The 21,717-nt window shown below is 39.3% G+C and overlaps 1 protein-coding gene and 1 long non-coding RNA gene across 6 annotated transcripts in view; one reads left to right on the forward strand and one right to left on the reverse strand.

Annotated features, from left to right (window-relative positions):
• The window catches only part of LOC132906072 (uncharacterized), a 169,364-nt gene that overhangs the window by 114,848 nt on the left and 32,799 nt on the right, over nucleotides 1-21,717 (reverse strand). For all 3 annotated transcript variants that reach the window (XR_009657939.1, XM_060957938.1, XM_060957947.1), the window contains exon 3: nucleotides 11,273-14,808. Coding sequence is in view for 2 of the 3 variants with exons in the window: in XM_060957938.1 (XP_060813921.1) it covers nucleotides 11,273-14,808 (3,536 nt within the window). In the remaining variant the exon portion in view is untranslated. The remainder of the gene's footprint in view (nucleotides 1-11,272; nucleotides 14,809-21,717) is intronic.
• The window catches only part of LOC132906362 (uncharacterized), a 152,078-nt gene that overhangs the window by 34,677 nt on the left and 95,684 nt on the right, over nucleotides 1-21,717 (forward strand). The window lies entirely within an intron of this gene.

A 21,717-nucleotide genomic window follows, 5' to 3' on the forward strand; every position in this document is an offset into this window, starting at 1 on the left:
TCGGTACGGGCGTACAGCAAATGCCATTAGTGTGAACTTTCGATGGAAACGGGATACGAGAGCTCGTGGCTCGTGGTGCACAACACGCCTGGCTGCGCGTTCGCGTGTAGGTCAGCCTTGTGGGTGCAATGCTGAGGAGGTGTGGGCCCTGCATACCGGAGATTTCCCTCGAACAGACTAGACTGATCTTTTCAACGTTGCGGGCTAGCGTGCGGTTTTTAGCGTGTACGCTCACACGCGTCGCGCAGGGTGTGTCTAACGCGGCGCACTTGCTCCACATAAGAATCGTTCTGTATCGAATCGTAATACGTACGATGATATAAGTGCCAAATCCTTGAAATTTGTTCGTTGCTTTTTTGATATTTTAATACAAAGTTTAAAATTTTAGTTACAAAGTTCGTATGGTTTTTTATTGAATTTTTCAGGTTTGAAGATTTGATATTTGAGGTGTTGAGAGTTTGGAAGTTTAGAATCTTGATAAATAGAAAATTTGAAATTTTGGAATTCTGACATTTGTGAAATTTTCGATAAAGTATCGGAGATTTGTAAAATTGTAAATACGAATATTTAGGAACGCGGGAATTGGAAAATTGAAAAATTTGATAAATTGAAAATGTATAAATCGAAAGAATCAGCAGCAGAAGAAGAAGCAACTTATGCTTGTAAGTTCTGAATGTAAAAAATGCTGCAATTCCTCTTGGTAATGCATAAGTTGCTTTAATCGCTGCTAATATGAAATAGCTCATTTCAAGAATGAAGAAAAAAATGTGGGTGATCAATCGACCGAAGTAGAAGTAATTAAGAAGCGTTACGCAAACGTTATCAAAGCAGCATGGACCACATGCTGAGCGTCTCTTGATGATGTTATGAAACAACCTACCGCAGTTCGTTTGAGCTATTGCAGCATATCATGGAAAGTTCTGTCAGTGACTGAACGTGATTGGGAAAATAACTCGTCTAAGACTTAATGACTAGCGCTATCGTCGGTCATCTTTATTTATAAAATGCGAAGTAATGCTGGATAGCAGAGATTCTACCCGTTCTAAAATCATATGAAATATAATTTCCTTATTTGAAATCTTATCGATAATATATTACAATTAAATACACAACTTGTCGAAATATTAACATGTTTTAAACCAAAATTGTTTAAAATAGTTCTTCTATTACTGTAAACAGATTTCTCCATTTTATCTATAAAACACAAGCTAAACAGGCTAAAGGTAATGAATATATTAAATGACAAAACTGCATCGTATTGTTCTCCATGCTAATTCTTGTAATAGATATAACATAAGAGTTAACAACCACCAAAACCCACTAGTTACTCAATTGCTTGACACATCGGATCAGATGCGCAGGCTAAAAAGACATTATCCTTTAGATTTAAGCACTAGATTCAACTAGAATCAAACACACGATAAACACTTATTAAACACGACATAGTACCACGTCAGAAAAATTTACTTATAATGCTCAACGAGAATTGATTGTAAAATTCATCCAAATAAAAAAAAAAATGCCAATTCTTTCGTCGTATATTGATTTCTGAAAGTATATTTGTTTCGATCGGTGACTCTTTGCGCAGCCCGGAATCTATCCCTCGGTCGAGGCGACCATTCGCTGCTACGTCAGCATAATTAATTGTACCGTAATAATCAGAAGGAACAGTCGCAAAGCTAGGCATTTCGGTTTGACCGTTAAGGCCGTTATGTGGTATAAAACACTTTCGAGTCAAAATGTTCCTTATAGTTATTGCTCCTTCAGCGTAAAAATGGGGAAACGTGGGTTTTTCCCACCATGTGTCTCCCAGGACTTACACTCGCAAACGACCGGTGGTGGGGCGACCAACACTCAGCAGGAGTTTTCCTCTGCGACACCATCGTCACCCAACTTTACTGGATCTACGATTAACACATCAGTCAACATCTCTGCACTGGGTTTATACCACTTTAAATCAGTCAACATATATCTAATTAACATACATATTTATGAGATGTAGATGTCGCTGCTGGGGTACTGCTATATTTTTCTTCTAAATTTAGATGCGTGGAAGAAAAATCGAACCTCCGTCGCCGGGATTCGAAAACCTGGGTTCCCTAACGTTCGTAGCCTAAGGGGCTAACCACTGCGCTGTCGTCGTCCGGCGCTAGTTAGTGTCGAGAGATAGTATTTTTGCCGTCGAGTGCCGCCACGTATATACACGCAACGAGCGTAATCATATTGTCTATAATTGTTGTTAGAATAAAAAGTACATCATAACCTATTACCTCACTGTTATAATTAATTCAATCACCTCTATTATCCTAAACGAAATAGAGGATCGATCAGTATCGTATCGTCGATTTATATCGTAACGGAAATTTACGACTCCCGTTGACGCGCTCCTTGAGATCGCGTCTCTCCGCGAATGGTCGACAAAACAATATTTTATCGTGATACGATAATATGTATTTTAACATTAATAAAATATAAAATCGTCTTGAATCTTTCTGTCCGTGATTTTGTAACTAAATTACATTGTGATGAAAGGAACGTCCATATACAGTGTACCTTTGAGCGATAGCGTACATTGAATCACGTTACACGAGCCGATCAGTGTCGCCTTCCGATTCAGCTGTTACGCGTCTTGCAAGGTTAATTCTCCCAAGTGTGCGCACACACACGTATCTGGGCAATTGTTGCGATCACTCGTTGGCGATAATTTTTCACCATGTATCTCGCTACGTGGAATAGTCGCGACGCGTTGGACACGCCCTGCATATGCATGCATGCGCGCGGATGCTGGCTGACTTTTCATGGAATCTGCTCGCCGCGGAATGTTCGTGGCCGCAGGTCACCACCGTTCAGTGATTTTGCCTGCTGCACGCTCGGATTCCCGGTACCCTTCCCGCGCTCCTGCTCTTTTTCCGAGAACAAACAATTAACGCGTTCCGCCTCGTGCACGGAATTAACTTTATCTTTTAAAAAGGACTCGATGTTATATAACCGAATGAAGTCGAACTTTGTGCTACAGTTTTGAATATTTTGAGAGTCGATGACAGTAATCGTTACATTGCGGATATTTATGCGTTTGTACATATTTCATTTTTTTTTTCATTGTTTTTCAACTATCAATGATCTGGATTATCAACGCAGTTAAACCAACGAGTAATTTATTTTTTATTATACTATCTCAGCATTTCGTTCTTCCTTCTCAATTTTGAAATTCGTACATCTATAAATGAAAGTGAAAAGACGGAATGTAAATAGAGATCTTTTCATTTATTAAAGGTTACAACGAATACTCTGTTTTAGATTCTTTATATATTTTCGCATATTATATGAATTCTGCGTATTTTTGCACATTTATATTTTATGAAAATGCATAAAAATTGGCAATCTGCTCGCGAGTTTCTATCGTCTAACGCATCGAATGTCAATGTCTGGCCAGTTAACAGGCTATTGGCTACCGACACGCGCAGGTATCTCAGGCCTCTTTCGAGATTCATCGACACGGAGCCGCTAGCTCGCGCGCGGATGTATTTCCAGCTATCGAATGGAGGGATCTCCTTTCCTCGGTCGACTGTCCGCTCGAAAGGTTAATATGTATCGCGATACGGCGTGAGTTTTATTGGTTCGTCAAGGTGGACACGAAGCGAGATGAACTTTAAAAAATGCAAATGTCGCGTAAATGTCAGAACCTTTCTACATCTTCTGAGATATTTTCATAAACATATAGTAACATTTTACGTGGGTTTTATCGGATACTTTGTATAGGTGAAATAATTGGATATTTAGCATAATGATCGTAATTTTGAACTAAACGAGAATGTGGTAACACGCGAGAAAATATCGATCTCAAGATCACTGATTTACATAAAAAGAGTAAGATAAAAAGAAGAAAATAAGAGAAAGAATAAAAAGAATAGATATAAAAGTGTTATAAATGCTTCTTTTTTCACTGAAAATTTTGATAGCCTGAATTTTAATTGCTTTTGAAACATTACAAATGCTAGACAGTTTCATCCAGGATTTTGACATACCGACTTTGACGCAACTTTGAGCTATTGTTTGAAAAATCACCATTTTAATAAATCACAAACGACAGAAAATACTAAGAGCAATCCTTCGAATAAGTATGAAACAAAGTAAGTATCAAATAGAAGTTATATCATTTCTCAAAACCTATCAATGAATTATTTTGTTAAATCGTCAGAATCGGCTGAAATTTCATAATGATCGATTTGCCATCTTCTATATTCTACATTATTGTATACTGTACATAGGCTGTGCATTTTTGCACCTTTAAATTTCCTACAACTATAAAAAAATTCGCACGTGTAACTAACTATAAATGTCTCAATATATTACTTTCAACAGGTTCATCTTTCCTCATTCTCTCCGTCTACTCGTTCGAATATTGCCAAAACAGGCTTGCGTCTGCTTCGTGACGAGCAGATAAACGTAACGCGAATGTTTTACACCTGGGCGTGGATTGGTCGAGATATTATTGGCTGGCACGCGTGTGCGTGCGTGGGTGTTCCACAGGAAGGCAATGCGCCATTCCACCGGTATTGCTCGCGGCTTACAGCCACAGACGGTCGCATTAAACTTAAGCTCTACTTGATCAATTCGTCGCGCGTGAGATACGCAGTCACCTGCTGGGGTGCGCGCCGTTGGGGCAGAAACTTTCCAAGCAGACCACCGGCTTGGTCGACTATTCCTTCTGATCATTGCCTACAGGATTTTCCAGATTGCAGGATTGTGATATGTCAATTTAGGGGCGTAGAATGTACAATAGAACGTTGGAGGCTAAAGAAATAAGAAATTGGAAAGTAAGATATGAAAAAGTTCCATGTAGAAGGTTAAAATTGGGAAGAAACTCTTGGGTTTTAGAATCGTAATAATGTGGATTTCGAGGCTCGTGGATTTGGGAATTTTAAAAGTAACGGATTGATATTGAATTCTCTATTCTTTACTTTCAACGTTATCAAATTCCTAATTCTCTGCTTCTTTACACTTTCTTATTTTTAAAATTCTTAAACTATTGGCTTGACAACTAAGTGACTTTGTCAATACAACCTAATAACAACATCCGCAATCACTTAATTGCCAAGCCAATAGTTTAAGAATTTTAAAAATAAGAAAGTGTAAAGAAGTAGAGAATTAGGAATTTGAGAACGTTGAAAGTAAAGAATAGAGAATTCTTGAATTTTAAAGAAAATTACAACTCTACAAATTTAGTAAGTCTCGGATTCTTGACATAATACTGTTTATTAGTTTGAAGTCATAAAAATTGGCAAATAAAAGAGCTTTGCATATTTAGAAAAAAGAGAAAGATAAGAAACTGGTGCAATTATACCTTACCTACCGAACAAGCCAACGCGACCGGATAAATGTTCCGTTTATCAATTTCAACTAATCTCACCACGCACGAAACATAGAAAGTGAAACAACAAGAATGGCATTCCTAATCGTAGACAACCAGTTTATGCTGTGGCTTACACACGACGGATAAAATAGACAAAACCAACTCTCTCGCACGATTAATAAGATTCCGTGGTTAATCGTGCAGCCGGGTCGTTAATTTCCCCGTAAAACCAAATTCAGTTTACGAGCGAGGATCGTAATATAAACTCGCTTTATCACGGTTTACAAACAGCTTGTAAGGTGTTATCGAGGTCCGCAGCGGGAGCCATTATCGCCCTGAGGAAACAGATTTTCCACGAACCATTTTCCATAAACGTTTCTAATAAAATCTCGCGGTATCTGCGCGTAATTAACCGTTACGCAATGCAATTACAACCACGAGCTCGATACAATGCCTAATAAAAGGTACGGTGAGAAGAGACCGGACTAAATTATACGACGTAACATGAAAAACGCATTACGAGGGTCGAGCGAAAGAAGATAAAAATCTCAAGGCTGGTCTGATCGGTCGACGGTGAAACAAGATCATTAATTGCCAGCTACGCGGACCATAGGAAATTTCGTTACGGCTCTGATTCGCCGCAGAACCACCTGTTCCGATCACGGAACCTTTTACGACAACAACCGTTTCGCAAGCGTTCCGTTTCCACCGTGGGACCATGCAAATGGATTTTGCCGCACTCTTTCACTGCGTACACCATTGTTACCTTCTCACCTTTTTTTCCTCGACCTCGACTCCAGCATGGCCATATTACGTCCATTAATCTTTTTAACCGAGAACAAGTCGATAGAGTATCCTGGTTTGCGAAATACACTTAGGGCTCGATAGCGATTCGTCGAACAGGTCGAATATAACATTGGTCTGTTCGACGCGTGGAAATAATTATCCTAGCGAGGTGTACAGACACCTCTGATCGATCGGATAATTCGATCGACGGGTTTATGGACAAGCGATTGCACCAATGGTTCGTGGTTTTATAGAGGATGTTATTGGTGATTGTAATTGATGTATGATAGAATTAATCGAGGCCGGTATGAAGTTCTTCGCGTTGTAAGAGAGGCTTGTGTAAAGGGAATGGATTTTATCCGTTAAGAGATAGTTGTGTTATACCGTGCTGTAGGTCAGAGAATATTATTCTAGGATATTCGTAATATATGAAATTATTTTCATGTTTCGTCTTATAAAAATGGTAATGAGACTTGTTAAAATAGAACTTGTTAAAATGAGTAAAAGAAAAGTAAACAAATATTTGCAAGAATATTGGAAATATAACATGTTCTAAAAATATTAGATTATAAATGTTCTAAACGGTAACGTAATAAATTATCCATGCAAAGAGGAAAGCAAGAATAGAAGAAGGATGACGGAAGATGACGATGTAACTATAATTTCCTTAATACGTGGTAATAAATACGAATAATTTCCCTTCGCGTGGAGATATGCCAGCTGTCAACTTGTGGCAACCCATCCCACCTGTATGTGTCAAGTTATACGACCTTGATGAACCTTCATCCTCGGCTAACGGGAGAGTACCGTGGTGCAACAAGAAGGACAAACTTCCATCTAGAAGACGAATGTTCCCGGCACGGTCATAAACGGAGAATTATTTATCATATGGGTTAAATGTTACGTCCGATAAATCTTCGGCGCGGCCACACTTTCCGAGAGAATGCAACCGGACTTTTATATCGATGATCGTTTCAACGCTATATCATTATTCTTCGTACAAGTGGTTGAACATTGAGAAAGCTCCGTTACGATCCAAACCCGTAACATGTTTGCTTAAGTTTCGTTATACAACTTCATCGTGTATCATCTTACAAATAGTTTGCATTATACATTAATCAAATCGAATGTCTGCCAGTTATTGGCTAATTTGTAGATATTTTAATAATAATAAATTAATAGTGTATGCGTCGTGTATAGCATATAGGAAATTTCATACGATTATGCGTAGATACTTACGCAAGTTCGTGTTCTTAAGCATATAATTTGAAAAATGGAATTTAAGTGGACAATTGTTTTATCTATTAAATGTTAAGACAGGTGCTATATCTCCGATATTTTATTTATTTTTGTTTATATTATATGCATTTCTGCATTTTGAAGTTTCGCGTGGATGCATAATAAGTTTCCCACGCAACACACTATATCCCAAGTAATTTTACATAGATATGTACACACATATACATATTGCAGGCTCATTATAAATATCAGAGTATAATAAATCAAATTCAGCTTCGGTTAAGCGCTCATCAGAATCTCATTCAGACTAAATATTCTAAAATTATATGCATCTTCGGACCTTTCGGTATTAACTTATTCATTGGATATTAGAAATGTTAAGTGATATTATATCACGTACACACTTGGGGCAAGATTTCATAATGCTACATCATTATGCAAGAAACGATGTAGCAGGCGTCTAAGAGAATTAATCAATTTCGCTCGAATTAAATATCACAGTTACGAATATTTGCAGATCAATTTGCAATCAATTTGCTGATGGAGTAGCATAAATGTTACACGATACTAGGTCACGTATGCACCTGTAATAAGATTTCATCGGGTACTTCGTTGGAGGTCATAAATATCTTTATAGCATAGTAATTATACGCCGTAACGTTAGAAATATCATTCACGTGTTTCAGTATTACGGAATCGATCGAATAATGGTATAGCTTAGGCGCGATTTAAGCCGCGTATGTATTCACGTTTCCAACGTAGTCGCCTAAGCGATCTCGTGACGCAACGTTAGTCGAGAACAGGTTGGTAACAAGTAATTAGCCGCTTCTAGACAGCATACGTTCAGTTGCTTCGATATCGATAAAATGACCTAACATCACTTGCTTTCCATGTTCCATAACGATATTTTCTTGAATACTATCCGATTTAACAAGATCCATTCAACAAATAGCAAAGATAAGAATAAAGTAGATGAATCATTGGATCGATTGAAATAAATCAAACGATTACTATTATTGTCTAGATCGGAAGTTTGAACAGAGGATTGGTGAACATGTGTGTATTTCAACGCATGAATTATTCGATTTGTATCGTTTGATTATTTCATATATTTGAGAGACGAAGTCTGGCTATAACATACGCATTCTACTTATTAATACGTTAAATCTGTACGGACGTATTTCTACTATCAATTTTAGAAATATCGATATAATATTTTTGGAAAATATTCTGCAGTCACTGTATTAGTGGAAAATACAGAAAATAAGACAAATTACCCATTGGTTATCTCATAAAGTGTTGCAAACGGAAACATTTATACTAATCGAATATATTATTTGTGCAATGCAATATGCATTAAACCAATTTAAAAATGTGTTATAAATCGCAAGTAAGAGGAATTTTATCTCGATTATCACCAATTTATAATTAATGATTGACTCAACTACGACTTCCGCATATTTTAATTTTAAGAATTAAGCTTCACAGGTAGTACCACTAATTTAAAAAACTTGTCAACGACAGAAAAATACAACAGGTACAACAATAATCTACAGAGCACAAGTTTAGTATGATAGGCAGAAATCTTTTTCCATTGCCATATAAAATTTATTTACTTTCATAAACTGTTTAATTTATGATGTTCAGCAAACCGTACGAGGAAGAGATGGGAACACGTGGAAGGTCGCAATAGTTTCTAGATCGCAAACGTGGCGACGAATAACTCCGAAAAACATTTCTATGGCGTAGGCGGGAACGTGAACCTCTTGAATAGCATCCACCAGTGCGGATGGTCTCCACCGTATGGTGTACAGTTAGGCGTGACGCAAGCGTGCGCTCGAGAACGGTATGAGATTCCAATTATAGGGAGCTTCCGGTTTCTAAGGGTCTCGCGTTTGTTTGGAACAACGCCCGCGTCAGCACACTCGAAGATGAAACGTGCGAAAAGTGTGGAAGCCCATTGGTGTGTGAATCGAATCGTGATGAAGGCACCGAATGGAACTGCTTCGTAATTTATGGCCATGTCGCTGATGATTAGGAAGTATTTTGTGATGTAGAACGTCAATAAAGGCGGATTAGGAATAGTGGCGTTCGAGAATTTCTGATGAAGTATGTTGAGAGAAGAATTCGAATTTTTAGAAATATGTGCATGATACTATTTGAATAGATATAGCTGTGTTCTCTGGTTTTATAAATCTTAATTTTTGAAATTAAGAAGTATAAACCTAGTTGTCTCTCCCTTGCGATCTACGTTATTTTTACGTACTTTTATAGGCGTTATCAAAGTACACGTTTTGCATTTTGCAAGTTATGCAATTATATTATCTCTATGCGGTTTAGAGGATACGAATGGCGACTACGTACTTCAGAACGTACATACACGTGCCAATAACATTTCAAAAACTTAGTTAATCGTCCACGTGTGCATCTTTGAAAGAACGTAGCGTTTATACACCTGATGTTAAAATTTTAAAGGCGCGTCAAAGATACGACTCTGAACAGCGCAGTCATTCTACGTGTTATTGCGGAAGTCGCGTTAGAACGATCGTAAGGGAACCGTTCGCGGTGATCCACGACGATCGGATAAGCGCGAAGATCATGGTTATAAAAGAACCTTATAAAGCCACACTTTATACGACTGTCCCGGGGTATCCATCTTGTCTCGTGTACGGTGATTTCTGTCTTTTAAAATATAATATAAAGATAGCTTCATCGGCTACTATGTATCCAACAAGACATATTTTGTGCCTGAATCGCTTCACTAGTGGCAATTAAGATTTCATCGTTTATATTTCGAGTTGAGTAATAAGGAAGTGTGAGGAACTGTTGAAGGAGAATTTCGAATTTTATAACTCAAATTTGCTGTCAAATTCAACAGGAAATTTATTGATTCTGCTTCTAATTATTCTAATTAGTCAACGGTTATAAGGCATTTAAAAATGTTATAGGAAAATAATCTTACATTTTCAGTTTCTGAATATTATAGTTGTATGTAAAACGTATAATATTCTCAGTAAAGATATACTTATTTAATTCAGTATAAATTCAGGTCAGAATTAAATTTATTTAGAGAAATTGTAATAATATCATAAAGGTACTTTATATATTTAAAGCTTAATGTTGTATAAAGAAGAAACTTCCCATAATCTTTATTCTCAAAACGTTACCAAAAACGTGTGAAACTACGATATTTTAGATTTATATATATATACCCTTCGAATATTATAATTATAAAATAAAAATGAGATTGAACCTTTTATATAAATATATCTATGTATGGTTATGTATATGTATATGTAAATATATAAAACGTTTAAATTCTTTTACTTAATTTCCTTATAAATTGTTCTTCTAATATATATATGCATGCATAGATATATAAATATACATAAATAAAAAAGTTATATATTATATATAATATATATAATTAATCATATATGATTTATTATTATAATATAATTAATATATATAATATATATACTTTGATATAATATATATTAATATATATTTTTTATTTATATATATTCATATATGTATGTATATGTATATTAGAAGAAAAGCTTATAGTAAAGGAATTAAACGCTTTGAGCTCGTGAATCGGGGGAATATTCATACGTTAAGAAGTTCGACCTAAAATTAAAGACTTTTAATCCTACAACTTGCTGCTTCATGATTATAACAAAACCAATAAAAGTTCAAAAATTTGTATCTTTATAAAACAGTATCTAATCCAACAAATATCTAAGATATTAACATAAAGGGAAATACCAAAATAATCTGAAATCATTATTTTCGAATCACTATTTTCCTAAAATGTTATTCAAATGATACAAGTATACATAGCAACAATTCGCACGACAACATTTTGTTTTAATTTTAGAGGAGAAATCTTACCTGATTGATGTCGCTACCCAAGTCCCGCGCGCTCTTCGCGCTCCTTAGCTGATCGCCCCGGTACTCTCTGTACCTGATCGTCACCTCATCGTCAGTAAGAGCGCCGCTGCTGCTGCTCCTCGCGTTCTTCTTGTTCTTCTCCTCCTTCGCCTTTTTCTCCTTCTTGCTAAACAGCTGCTTCACCTTGCTCATCGTGCCACTCTTCTTCGCCGCCTTCTTCTCGTACTTCTTATCCGCGCCGGTCGGTGGTTTCGCGGTCACTGGCGGCGACTTCGACATGTCGTTCATATATTTATCGTACTTCCGTTGCTCGTTCGGCGTCAGATTCATGTTTCTATCGGTATGCCGTCTCTCGTGTTTGATAAATTGCCTTGTAACGAAACCTTCGTCCTCCGACTCGATTTGTTCCCTTCGGTCGACCTCCTGCGAGTCGCGCCTGTAATCGTTCTCGATCCCGGAATCCGCCAAGCGATCCTTTCGATCGGAGTCACTGAGCCGAGTCTCGCGATGTCGACGCTCCGTATGCGTTCTGGTCTCTTGTCTGGTGTGTCTAGACTTGCTACCATCGTGATAGACCCTGGGAGGCCTGGTGGGACTTTCATCGAACGTCTCCAACCTTCCAACTGTCGCCTTTACTCGTGGACTCTCCCTGGCGTCGGAGTCGTCGAAATAATCCAGCCGATTGCGCGATCTTCTGAGAGGTTTCTTTGGATCCTCGTCCAACTTCCGATGTTCCTTCCTCAAAGTTCGCGACGTCTCGTCGTATCGAGTCTCGCAGCGAATCGAATCTCTGGCCGTAGTGTCGGAATCGTATCTGCTTGAATTGTAACCTCCGCGGTCGGTGCGTATTCGCGGCGGAGAACTGTCGTAATCATCGTGAATCGGGTGTTTGCTGCTGGTGTACCGTTGAGTCGTACGAGTTTCTTTATAGTACTTGGACTCCAATTGGCTACTGGTCATCTGGGATATATCGGTGTCATAGTCGTCGTTTGGACCTTCGCGCAGACTATCCAGGTGTTGCTTTGTAAACGGAGATCTTTCTTTGCGGTCATTCATCGTGGGACTCTCTAAAAGTGGTCGGCGCACGTCTCTGGCGTTCACATAGTCGGCATGACTGGTCAAGTTCTCGTGCGACCTGGTCGTGTATTCGCTCCTTAACGCTCTCACTCGCGAATTCTCGCCCACTTCGTCCAGACGCTGCGTGGACTTGCTCATGCCGCGGATGGATTCGAAGTTCTTCTTCTTGGGCAAGTAGCAGTCCCTCGGTCGAACGTCTCTGTCCAAGAAATCGTCGCTCTTGGAGAATTTCCTTTCAGTCGTGGTGAACTTCTTGGCGATTATGGGCGAGGAAAGGACATTATTCTCCCTTGGTTCGGTTCGAAAGTGACGAGGAATGGTGTTCTCCTCCGGGCGCAGGTTGGATGATTTATAAGGGCTGGTTGAGTTTCTGGGTGCTTCATACCGTTCCTCCGGGCTGGTTCTACTCCTGTCACTGAGGAATGGCTTGAAATCGTCCGCATAACCCTCGTGCGTTCGCGTCTCTACGATATACTTGTCTCCGTACTTGTCTGTCCTCGTTTCAACCGTGTATCCGTCTCTCGGTTTGGTATCAATGTACCCATCCGATGGGATCTTGTTGGTAATCTTCTTTTCATAACCGTACACCTTACCGTTGTCTTCGTGAATCTCCTTCTCGAATATGTACTTCTCTCCGTTGCTGTTGGTGCGCGTTTCCGTGATGTACGTATCCATGTAGCGTTTTGGCGAGGCGACGCGGTTAGGAGTGACTGGTGACGGGACAATCGGCTTGTCGATGATCTCATGCTCGGATTTCTTGATCGGCACGTTCGCGCTGTTCTTCGCGGCGAACATTTCGTCGGCGAGCAGTCTCGACTTGATTCTAGATTCGAGAAGGTCGCGTCTAGCGCTCAGTTCGGACGTCTTGTTCGATATTCCGCTTTGGGTTTGTCTGGCGGAGAATTCGTTACCGTCTCGTTGTCTGGCGTCCGTGCCATCGGCTCTGCCTCTGCCGGATGTGTCAACGAACACGGTGGACGTGTATTTTTCGGGCTTGTCGTATAGACGTCTGTCGATGTCGTCAAATTCATGACGTCGTTTGGTGTCTACGTTTCTGGTAACGTAATCCTGCGTGCCTGCGTAGTGGCTAGAAAAATGAGTGCTGCTGTTCTTTCTGTCCTCCTCGTATCTCGATTTAAACGTGTTGATCTCGTTATTACGTCGTAAGTCGCTGTACGAGTAATCCGTCCTGCGGTAATCCTTCTCCGCGGGACTGTTCTCGCGCGAGGAGTCTTTCCTCTCGAGACCAAGCCCTTCGTCGCTGTCCGAGTGACTTCTTTGCGCCTTTTTCTTGTCGGTCTGCACCTGAGCGTAAATCACATTGGTCTGCGGAGGCGGCGAACTGCAGGACTCGTTCGGTCTGGTATAAGAAAACGGTCGGTTGTTATTGTGACCGAATCCCGGGCCGGGTGAGACCATCGTTTTAGTTAGCTGAGGTGGCGGCGACCGGTCGCTGGATAATCGGTGAATCATCTTGTGTATCGTCGACTCTTCGCCGGTTCGTTGCTGCAGATCGTATCGGCTGCTGTGCAGCATGCTACTTGTACCGACCTTGTCCACTTCGTCGACCCCGATGTCGTTTACCACCGGTGAAGGGGTCCGGCCTGTTGCCTTCTCCTCTTTTCTTTCCGTTGTTTCCTCTTTGCTCTTCTTATCGTCTACCTCTAGTTCGATAGGTATGCGTCTCACGGTTCCCTTGTTCTCTCTCCTGGGCGATATCGGTGGCTTTCCGGCGCTCACCTCCGTTTCTTCGATCCTTTCTCTCGTCTCGATCGTTTCTGTCCGCTCCGTCACTTTCTTCGCATCGGATTCCTCCTGCTTAGGCTTCTTCGCCTCGGGCCTGCTGCTACTTTCACCGTTCTCCGCTGTTGCTACTTTACCGAAATGAAACGGTTGTTGATCGACGTGCGGCGACGCTTCGATTATTGGGGACAACTGTTTTCTCACGCGACTACTGCCGAGATGCGATCCCTCGCTCTCGCTGCCGCTCCTCTTGCGATGCGATCTCAACGAGCTGGCGGCGTCGCTGACGCTGCGCCCGACCGGTTTCCGTTTTCTTTCTAACTTCGGGGAGAAGAACCTCGCCAGGGGACCTCTTAGCTTTTTCGCGCTCGCATCGCTGGCGCTTCTCTCCAATGCCTTCTTCTTCAGCCTCGGTGTCTCGACGAGGTCTGCGCTGCTGGTGGCGCCAAGTTCTACGCTCCTGCGTCTTACATCGAGTGGCAGTTCCGGCCTCTTCTTGTTACGTCGCGCCGGAAGTGTGCTAAATCGACCTGGCAATCGTCTGTTGTCGTGGGCAACGCAGTGAAGGCTGCCTACCTGCTGAAGCACCAGCGCCGCCTCCTGTGCTAGGTCTTCCTTGCTCCTCGACGCTATGCTCTCCTTGTGGACCGGGGTGGCGATCAACCGGCCTTCGCCATCTCCTGCCAGAGCCGCGGTTACGCGGGGTGCTCCACGTCCTGCAACAATTCCATTCAGAAAGGGGGTTAACGAGGGATTCTTTCCAGGGAGATTGTGATAAGTTTAAGGATGGATGTAGGAGAAAGTGGAAGCGATGATTTTGTAATTTGGGTTAGTAACAGAAATATTTTTGTTAGACGTTATTACTATTTAGTATAATTAAGGAACTTTTCTAAACATCCGATCAACAGGGAAAAATAGATTATTTTCAAGATATTTGCATGTTTGATGTTAAGGTTAAGTTAAGTAATATTTTTGTTCTCGTCGTTCGTAATACTTTGCATATTTTACGTGTAGCGTAACTACACGTTTATCTCTTTAAATAATGGTTAAAGTTTCGTAATAATCTCGTTAAGTCATTAACATTAAACTATAAGCTTTCGCGACTCGTGCCAGCAGAGCTTAATCCCCTCTGCATTAGGACGTTAAGAGGAAAGTTTCTCGCAGATTATTAAAAGTGGGGAATAACAAATTAAGGCTTAAGCAACACCGAGAAACTAATGTGTTCCTTCATAGTTCCTCTCTGTTAATTCCTTCTCGTATTAACCTTCGCGGTAAATCGTTCAAGCATTAGCTGTCATTTTTACAAAGACGCGCCAGTAATTTCCGACTCCGCATCATCCTAATTGCCGCGCGATTATAGTCGCGCCAGCGATCAAACGGACTAATTATCATTCGTTTAACGATTACTAGATAACTCTGACACAATCGTTCTATTAAAAAATCGCCAGCAACGTATCCTAAATTTTGGTCTAATTCTTTTATTACGAAAAAAGGATTATTACGACTTATTTCGACAGTGCGTAATTAATAATTTGCTTTCTAACAAGTCACACTCGTGCGGTGCATTACAGTCACTAAAACTACTAAGAAAATATCAGGAGACCACGAAACATTTTTCGCTTTGGTCGCAATTTCAAGCGAATTTTTCTTTAATAAGAAACCAAAAGACGTTTGAGAAATTTGAGCCACAGCTTAACGAAGGAAGCCCGGATCGCAGAATTTTAATTGGGTGACGTCAATCGCTCGAAAACGACGTTCATTAGTAACCAAGGGAATGGGGCGGTGGACTCTATCGCGAATAATGGATTATTCCACGAGCAGTCAGGAGCATTATTGGATTTGTAAATTAGCGATTTATGTTAAGCAGACCGGTCTGGTCGTTAGCGGTTAATCACCAAGTTTAATCAGGTGCTAGTTGCTACTAGAGCAAGTCGGATACGAACTAAGGGCAGGGAAGAAGAAAGGAGAGGAACATCGCCCTCGTCATCTTTATAATTCATCAGCGACAAGAAACGTCGTATATCCTCGCCTCCCATTTGTCCGTGCAATCGATTGTTAAATCGAAATAAATAAATGTTGTACAACGATCAGGCACTGTTTAATTGCCGTGTAATCGAGCGTAATCGACAGCACCATAGCTGTAAATTCCATACGCGGATTGGTTGTTAAAACCTCGCTCCACAATCGAACTCATTCGTGGAAAGTGAAACTGCCTTGCCTGACAGGTCTTTTCTATGGAAAACTGCTCGATCGATGAAGTCTTTGAAACTTTCTACACGGTCATTTAGTTAGGTTTGAAATATGTATTATGGTCATTTAGGTTTCTCTACTTTTATTTATCGATGTACGTACTTATTTTTATAAAGATACGAGATCTTAATAGGTCTCGTTTGATATTCATAAAACGGTGCGCTCAAAAGGTTGTTTGGGCAGTTTGTTCGTCCAGGAGAAGAGATTGTTTTTTTATATTTGTTTCACACTAGTGCAGTTTTTGGGTTATGATCGACACAATCGTGACTTTTTCTTCTTGAAAAATTTTTCAATTTCAGAGAACTACGGTGGAATTGTCATTGATGTGCTTGATTTCTTGTTTCAATTTATGGTAAAATTTGTATTAGAAATTTTTTGCAGATATAAAATTGTGATTTCACTTCCAAATGTATTTTGATTTTACTGTCTTATTTTAATTCAAGCATGTAAATTCACAAAAGTGAAATTAAATGACTAACGTTAGAATATTAAGTACATGTATATATTTGGGTATTTTTTGAAGTTAAAGTAATGTAAAGGAATATAATAATTCTTAGATTTCTAACCGTTATTTGATTTACATCAACTTGTTCCCTAGATAAACTGAAGCTTTAGTTAATTGTATAGTTGGTAGATTATGATATTCGCTGGACGACGACAGCGCAGTGGTTAGCGCTTTATGTTACGAACGTTCGGGGCGCGGGTTCAAATCCCGGACGACCGAAGTCTGATTTTTCCATGTTACCAAAAATAAGGGGAAAAACATCTGTAACCCCAACAGAGACGTCTGCACCCGCAACAGACAACTCACAAAGAAAAGACTGTCCTATTTTATTGCGAGGAAGAGGAGGACACGGCGCAGTACACGTGGGAGCGATGCCCGGCGTGGACAGATCCGCGGCGCGTCCTGCAACTCGTCATCAGCGAGAGCGTAGCCCTAGTGAAGCGGTCGTGTGGAGGCCATGTTGAGAGGGCACCAGGAGTACACCACCGCCGTCCGCACCTTCTGCGAGCAAGTGATGCTGGCAAAGGAGCAGGCGGAGAGAGACAGGGAGAGGACGCGCGATCCAGTGAGAGCGACGCGACAAAGGATGTCCGAAACAGAGGGACGGCACCTCCGCCGCCCTAGTTTTTGAGCGCCACGATTAGGAAACCCGGCGTTAGAGGGTGTGGTCCCCCCTAGCGGCCCAACACAAACAAGGTCGCCTCCCACAATAAGAAAGGGAGGAGAACACGGCAAGGGGTGCCCCAGGTAGAAATTCGCAAGAGAAAACCCGGGGCCCCGTCTACAACATCAGGCTGGCCAGCGTGGAGTTTTAGTCGGTAAGAGTCCGACACTACTCGACCGTTGCGATGCAACGGCGAGTGTCCATGAGGATTTCTCCACGTAAAAAAAAAAAAAGAAAAAAAAGATTACGACGTTCGACTTTCGCTATCCGACTTTTTACGACAGATAATGGAAATCGTGGTTCAATTTAAAATTCAACTACTCGTACACGGACGTAATACGCAATTTGACCTTTTCAACGTGCGCCTCTAAACCTGCTGTTTCAACTAACAGCGATTGCTGGCAGAAAGCAGGAAATCAGTTGAACAAAACCACATTCTAAGTTTAACGTACAGTTACATTAATATTCAGACAATATACTATCTTTATAATTATTGTGTGTGTAAGAGTGAATGATTTAGATATTATATTGTTTATTTTATAGAAAGATAAACCATTTACTGTACATTAAAAATATATAAACAACTCCATTCTAACAATAACATTTAATTACATAATACACTTTGAACAAAAAGTTGTCTTATTTTCACGTCATATTAATGTTCAGATACTTTATAGAAAGTAAATATTTTAGAATTTAATCTTAAAGTTAAGATTAATAATCTGTGGAAGACACAATGTTTATGTTAAAATAATTTTCAGTGATATGTATTAAACAGAACTACAGAACCAAATGTATATAAGCGAGTGATATAATTAACAACGTATGGAGATTGTTGGTAGTTGGTTAGTTACTCTCAAGCTAGACGTAGGTAGTGACTCATGATCCCTTAAATATTTTGAACCCCACTCTTTACACAGTAATGAGTATGACCTGTGTAAGTGTCCTGTTCAAAAGCCTGTGTGGTTGTCTGTGTAAGAGTATTTTTGCCTATGCGTGTAATATCGTTGTATTCCAACAATTTTATATATAAAATTTATGAAAGATTGCGATATTAATATTTTGTCGCGTGTCTGTCTTGTTTAATGACCTCGTGTAATCTTTTGAGCATATTATAAATAATTTTCTTTACATATTCTGAAGAAATAATTACTATTCCTTTTTTAGCATCGTTTGCAATTGAACTTTTTAATTTATTGGTATTTCTCTGATTCTTTGGTCTAATTGATCCCATAGATTTTCTATGGGATTCAAGTTCGGAAATTGCGGAGGTGGATGTAAAACTTTAGGACAATTGTATAACAAATATTCCTGTACTATTCTCGCGTTATGTTTTGGATCGTTGTCCTGATAAAATTTGAATGTACTTTGTATTCCCATATTGTTTACACATTTTAGCAAATTGTTTTTTAAAAACGCTTAAACGTCTATTCTTATCTAATATACCTACGATAAGCACCAGTTCACTCACACCGATACTCGAAATGCATCCCCATACAATCACAGAATCTTCTCCGTGCTTTAAAGTAGGTTTCGAATTTTTTGGTCTGCCATATTATACTTTTTCTACCCGAATCAAAAATGCAATATTTTGTCGGCGCGTACAACATCATTCCACCAATTTTGAGCTTTCTTAATGAACTCTTCAGCGAAAGCCAATCTTTTTTCTCTGTTTATTTCGTCTATGCACGGATTTCTTCTTGCTACTCATCATTAAACTCATTGTACTTCATTATTAGTACTGTTTCAGCACTGACTTTTTTCCTAGTTTCATGACAAATCTCTGAGACCAATTGTGGATTTCTTTAACTCTCCGTATTATTCTTCTTCTGCCTCTTTCATTAAAAATTCCACGTGGTCCTTTTTGTTTCTTAAATTCTATACGATCCTCTTCTTTTTATCTTTTAATAATATTCGCAACTGTGCTCTTCTTCATCAGTAATAATCGTGCAATTTCACGATAACTTTTATCTTTTCCTTTATGATAAATAACAAGTTGTCTTTTATCAATGCTGGTATTCTGTCCTTTTCGTGGCACGTTAGGTTTCAGACAATAGCAATCTAATATAATAATAATAGCAATATAAATCTATTTTACAGTTCGAATGGTTTCCAAAAACTGTCAGAATATTAATGTGACAACTTTTTGTTTAAAATGTATTATACAATTAAACGTTATTGTTATTATATAGCAATAATTACAAAGATAATATAGTGTTCGATTATTAATGTGAATAACTATGTATTAAACGAAACAATGTGTTGTTTTAGATATTTGCGAATAGAGTATTTTTTATTCTTACTTAATTATTTGTTTGACATGCTCGAAGGCAAAAAGTATTACAAAATTAGAAAATTAAAGAATTAGAGAAACTAGTCAAATTTTCTACGATATAACAAAACGAGCAAAGATTCAAAGTTCTTATATTTAAACAAAAGATAGTCCGTGTCTGATTTAATCTTTCTCTTTGCATTACGTGTTCACATAAAATGCATGCTAAGAGCAATGATTCGATGCTCTCAACAAATATCATGCACTAGTGACCTTTTCATGATCGTGTACCTTCCACACAACCATAATCCGATGCGCGTTCCACGCTCCAAGTTAATTGACGTACCAACAACGGGAGCTATTTTTACGACATCTGCTCCACGTACCCATAATAATCAAACATTTCTCTTACAAACTTGCATGTAACTTTGAAATAATTTTCAATCTCTGAAGAACAGTCAGTTAGAGTTAAAGAAGTGTAGCAATAGTTGAAAATTAAATAAAGTATGAGTTTATTGTAGATAATACTAACATTTGAATGCCAAGCAAACAATTTCATATCTACATAATATAAATGCGAGATTGGTTTAGGGTAATACAATAAGATTGTATTTCAAGTGTCGTAAAGATTAAGAGTGTCACTTGCTATTGTATCTTACTACTACGAAAGAAACTTGTATCTTCAATTTCGCTTCCTCCGAACTTAATATTCCTCTTGTATACTCGTATATGTGCTATTTACAATATTTATGTACATATATGTAATATATATTATAACATAGTGTATCTGTAAAAATACACAACTACGTGTCGACAATCATTTACTGCAATTTTTTGAAGAACAAATTGTAACAGAATTTTTCATTTCGTCCAATCTTTCTTACTATATATGAAAATTCTCCAAATTTCCAGATGGTATCATATGAAAATGAAAAGAAGCGTGTTACCTGTTCACCTGTTCCCACAATTTCTAGTTTAATCACTGTACGAAAATCGTATCCACAACGTACGTATTTGAGCAGATGTACATATAGACCGCCATCAAACCAGCAACTCTCTACCACTTTGACCTAATGAACCTCTTCCTCTTCTCACCCGTTACCATAGCGTTTCAACGGAAGTGCGCAGGACGTAACTGTACCTTGCCGATTCAACTTGTACTGAGTAGATTGTGTGCATAAACAGGTCCGCAAATTAACCCGTAATTAAAAGAACGTCCGATCATGCGATGGATAAACGAGCTGATAGCTGGATGGCGGAGGTCGTTGACGGATTTACAACGTGATTGTTGAGATTTCGCGAGCCGGAGATATCACACGGGGCCCGATCGGGCAACATCTCGATGAGGTCATCTCCGCGAGGACCTCGGGAACGAGGTCGCCTCGGGATCAGCGTTTCTGTTCGCCTACTAAAGCGGAGCCGTGCCACTTCACCGTTAAGGTGCGTTTAGACCAAACGAGCAAAAACATAGAACTGGAGTAAGAACGTTTGTCTTGTGAACGTTTAGCGTAAATGGTTACCGACCAATCTATTCGTGAACTTATTTACAACAATGGAACAAGCATCTTCAAAGGATTCTTAGAGCGTTCTTAGGGTATTTATAGATCACCTTTCGAGCATTCCTAGAATAATCAATAATATTGACAATATTTCGAGGTCCTCGACGAAAATGCGGTTTATCGATAAATAAACTTTGAAAATTGACAACGTATATTTATAATGTGAATGCACCTTTAGACCATTCGGGTGTCGGATTTTTGATTCCCCAAGCAATTGTGGGTGCTCGTTTACGTTTTAATAAAATTTGGTAGAAGTAATTCTTTGAATCGAATATCGAACATCCAAGAATGGTGCAAGAATGGTGTAAGAACTACCAAAAGTACCTATCCAATTCTTTCGGATACTGGGCCTAACATCTACGAACGCTCGTTTGT

The sequence above is a fragment of the Bombus pascuorum genome, chromosome 1, assembly GCF_905332965.1.
Source record: "Bombus pascuorum chromosome 1, iyBomPasc1.1, whole genome shotgun sequence".
Lineage (NCBI taxonomy): Eukaryota > Metazoa > Arthropoda > Insecta > Hymenoptera > Apidae > Bombus > Bombus pascuorum.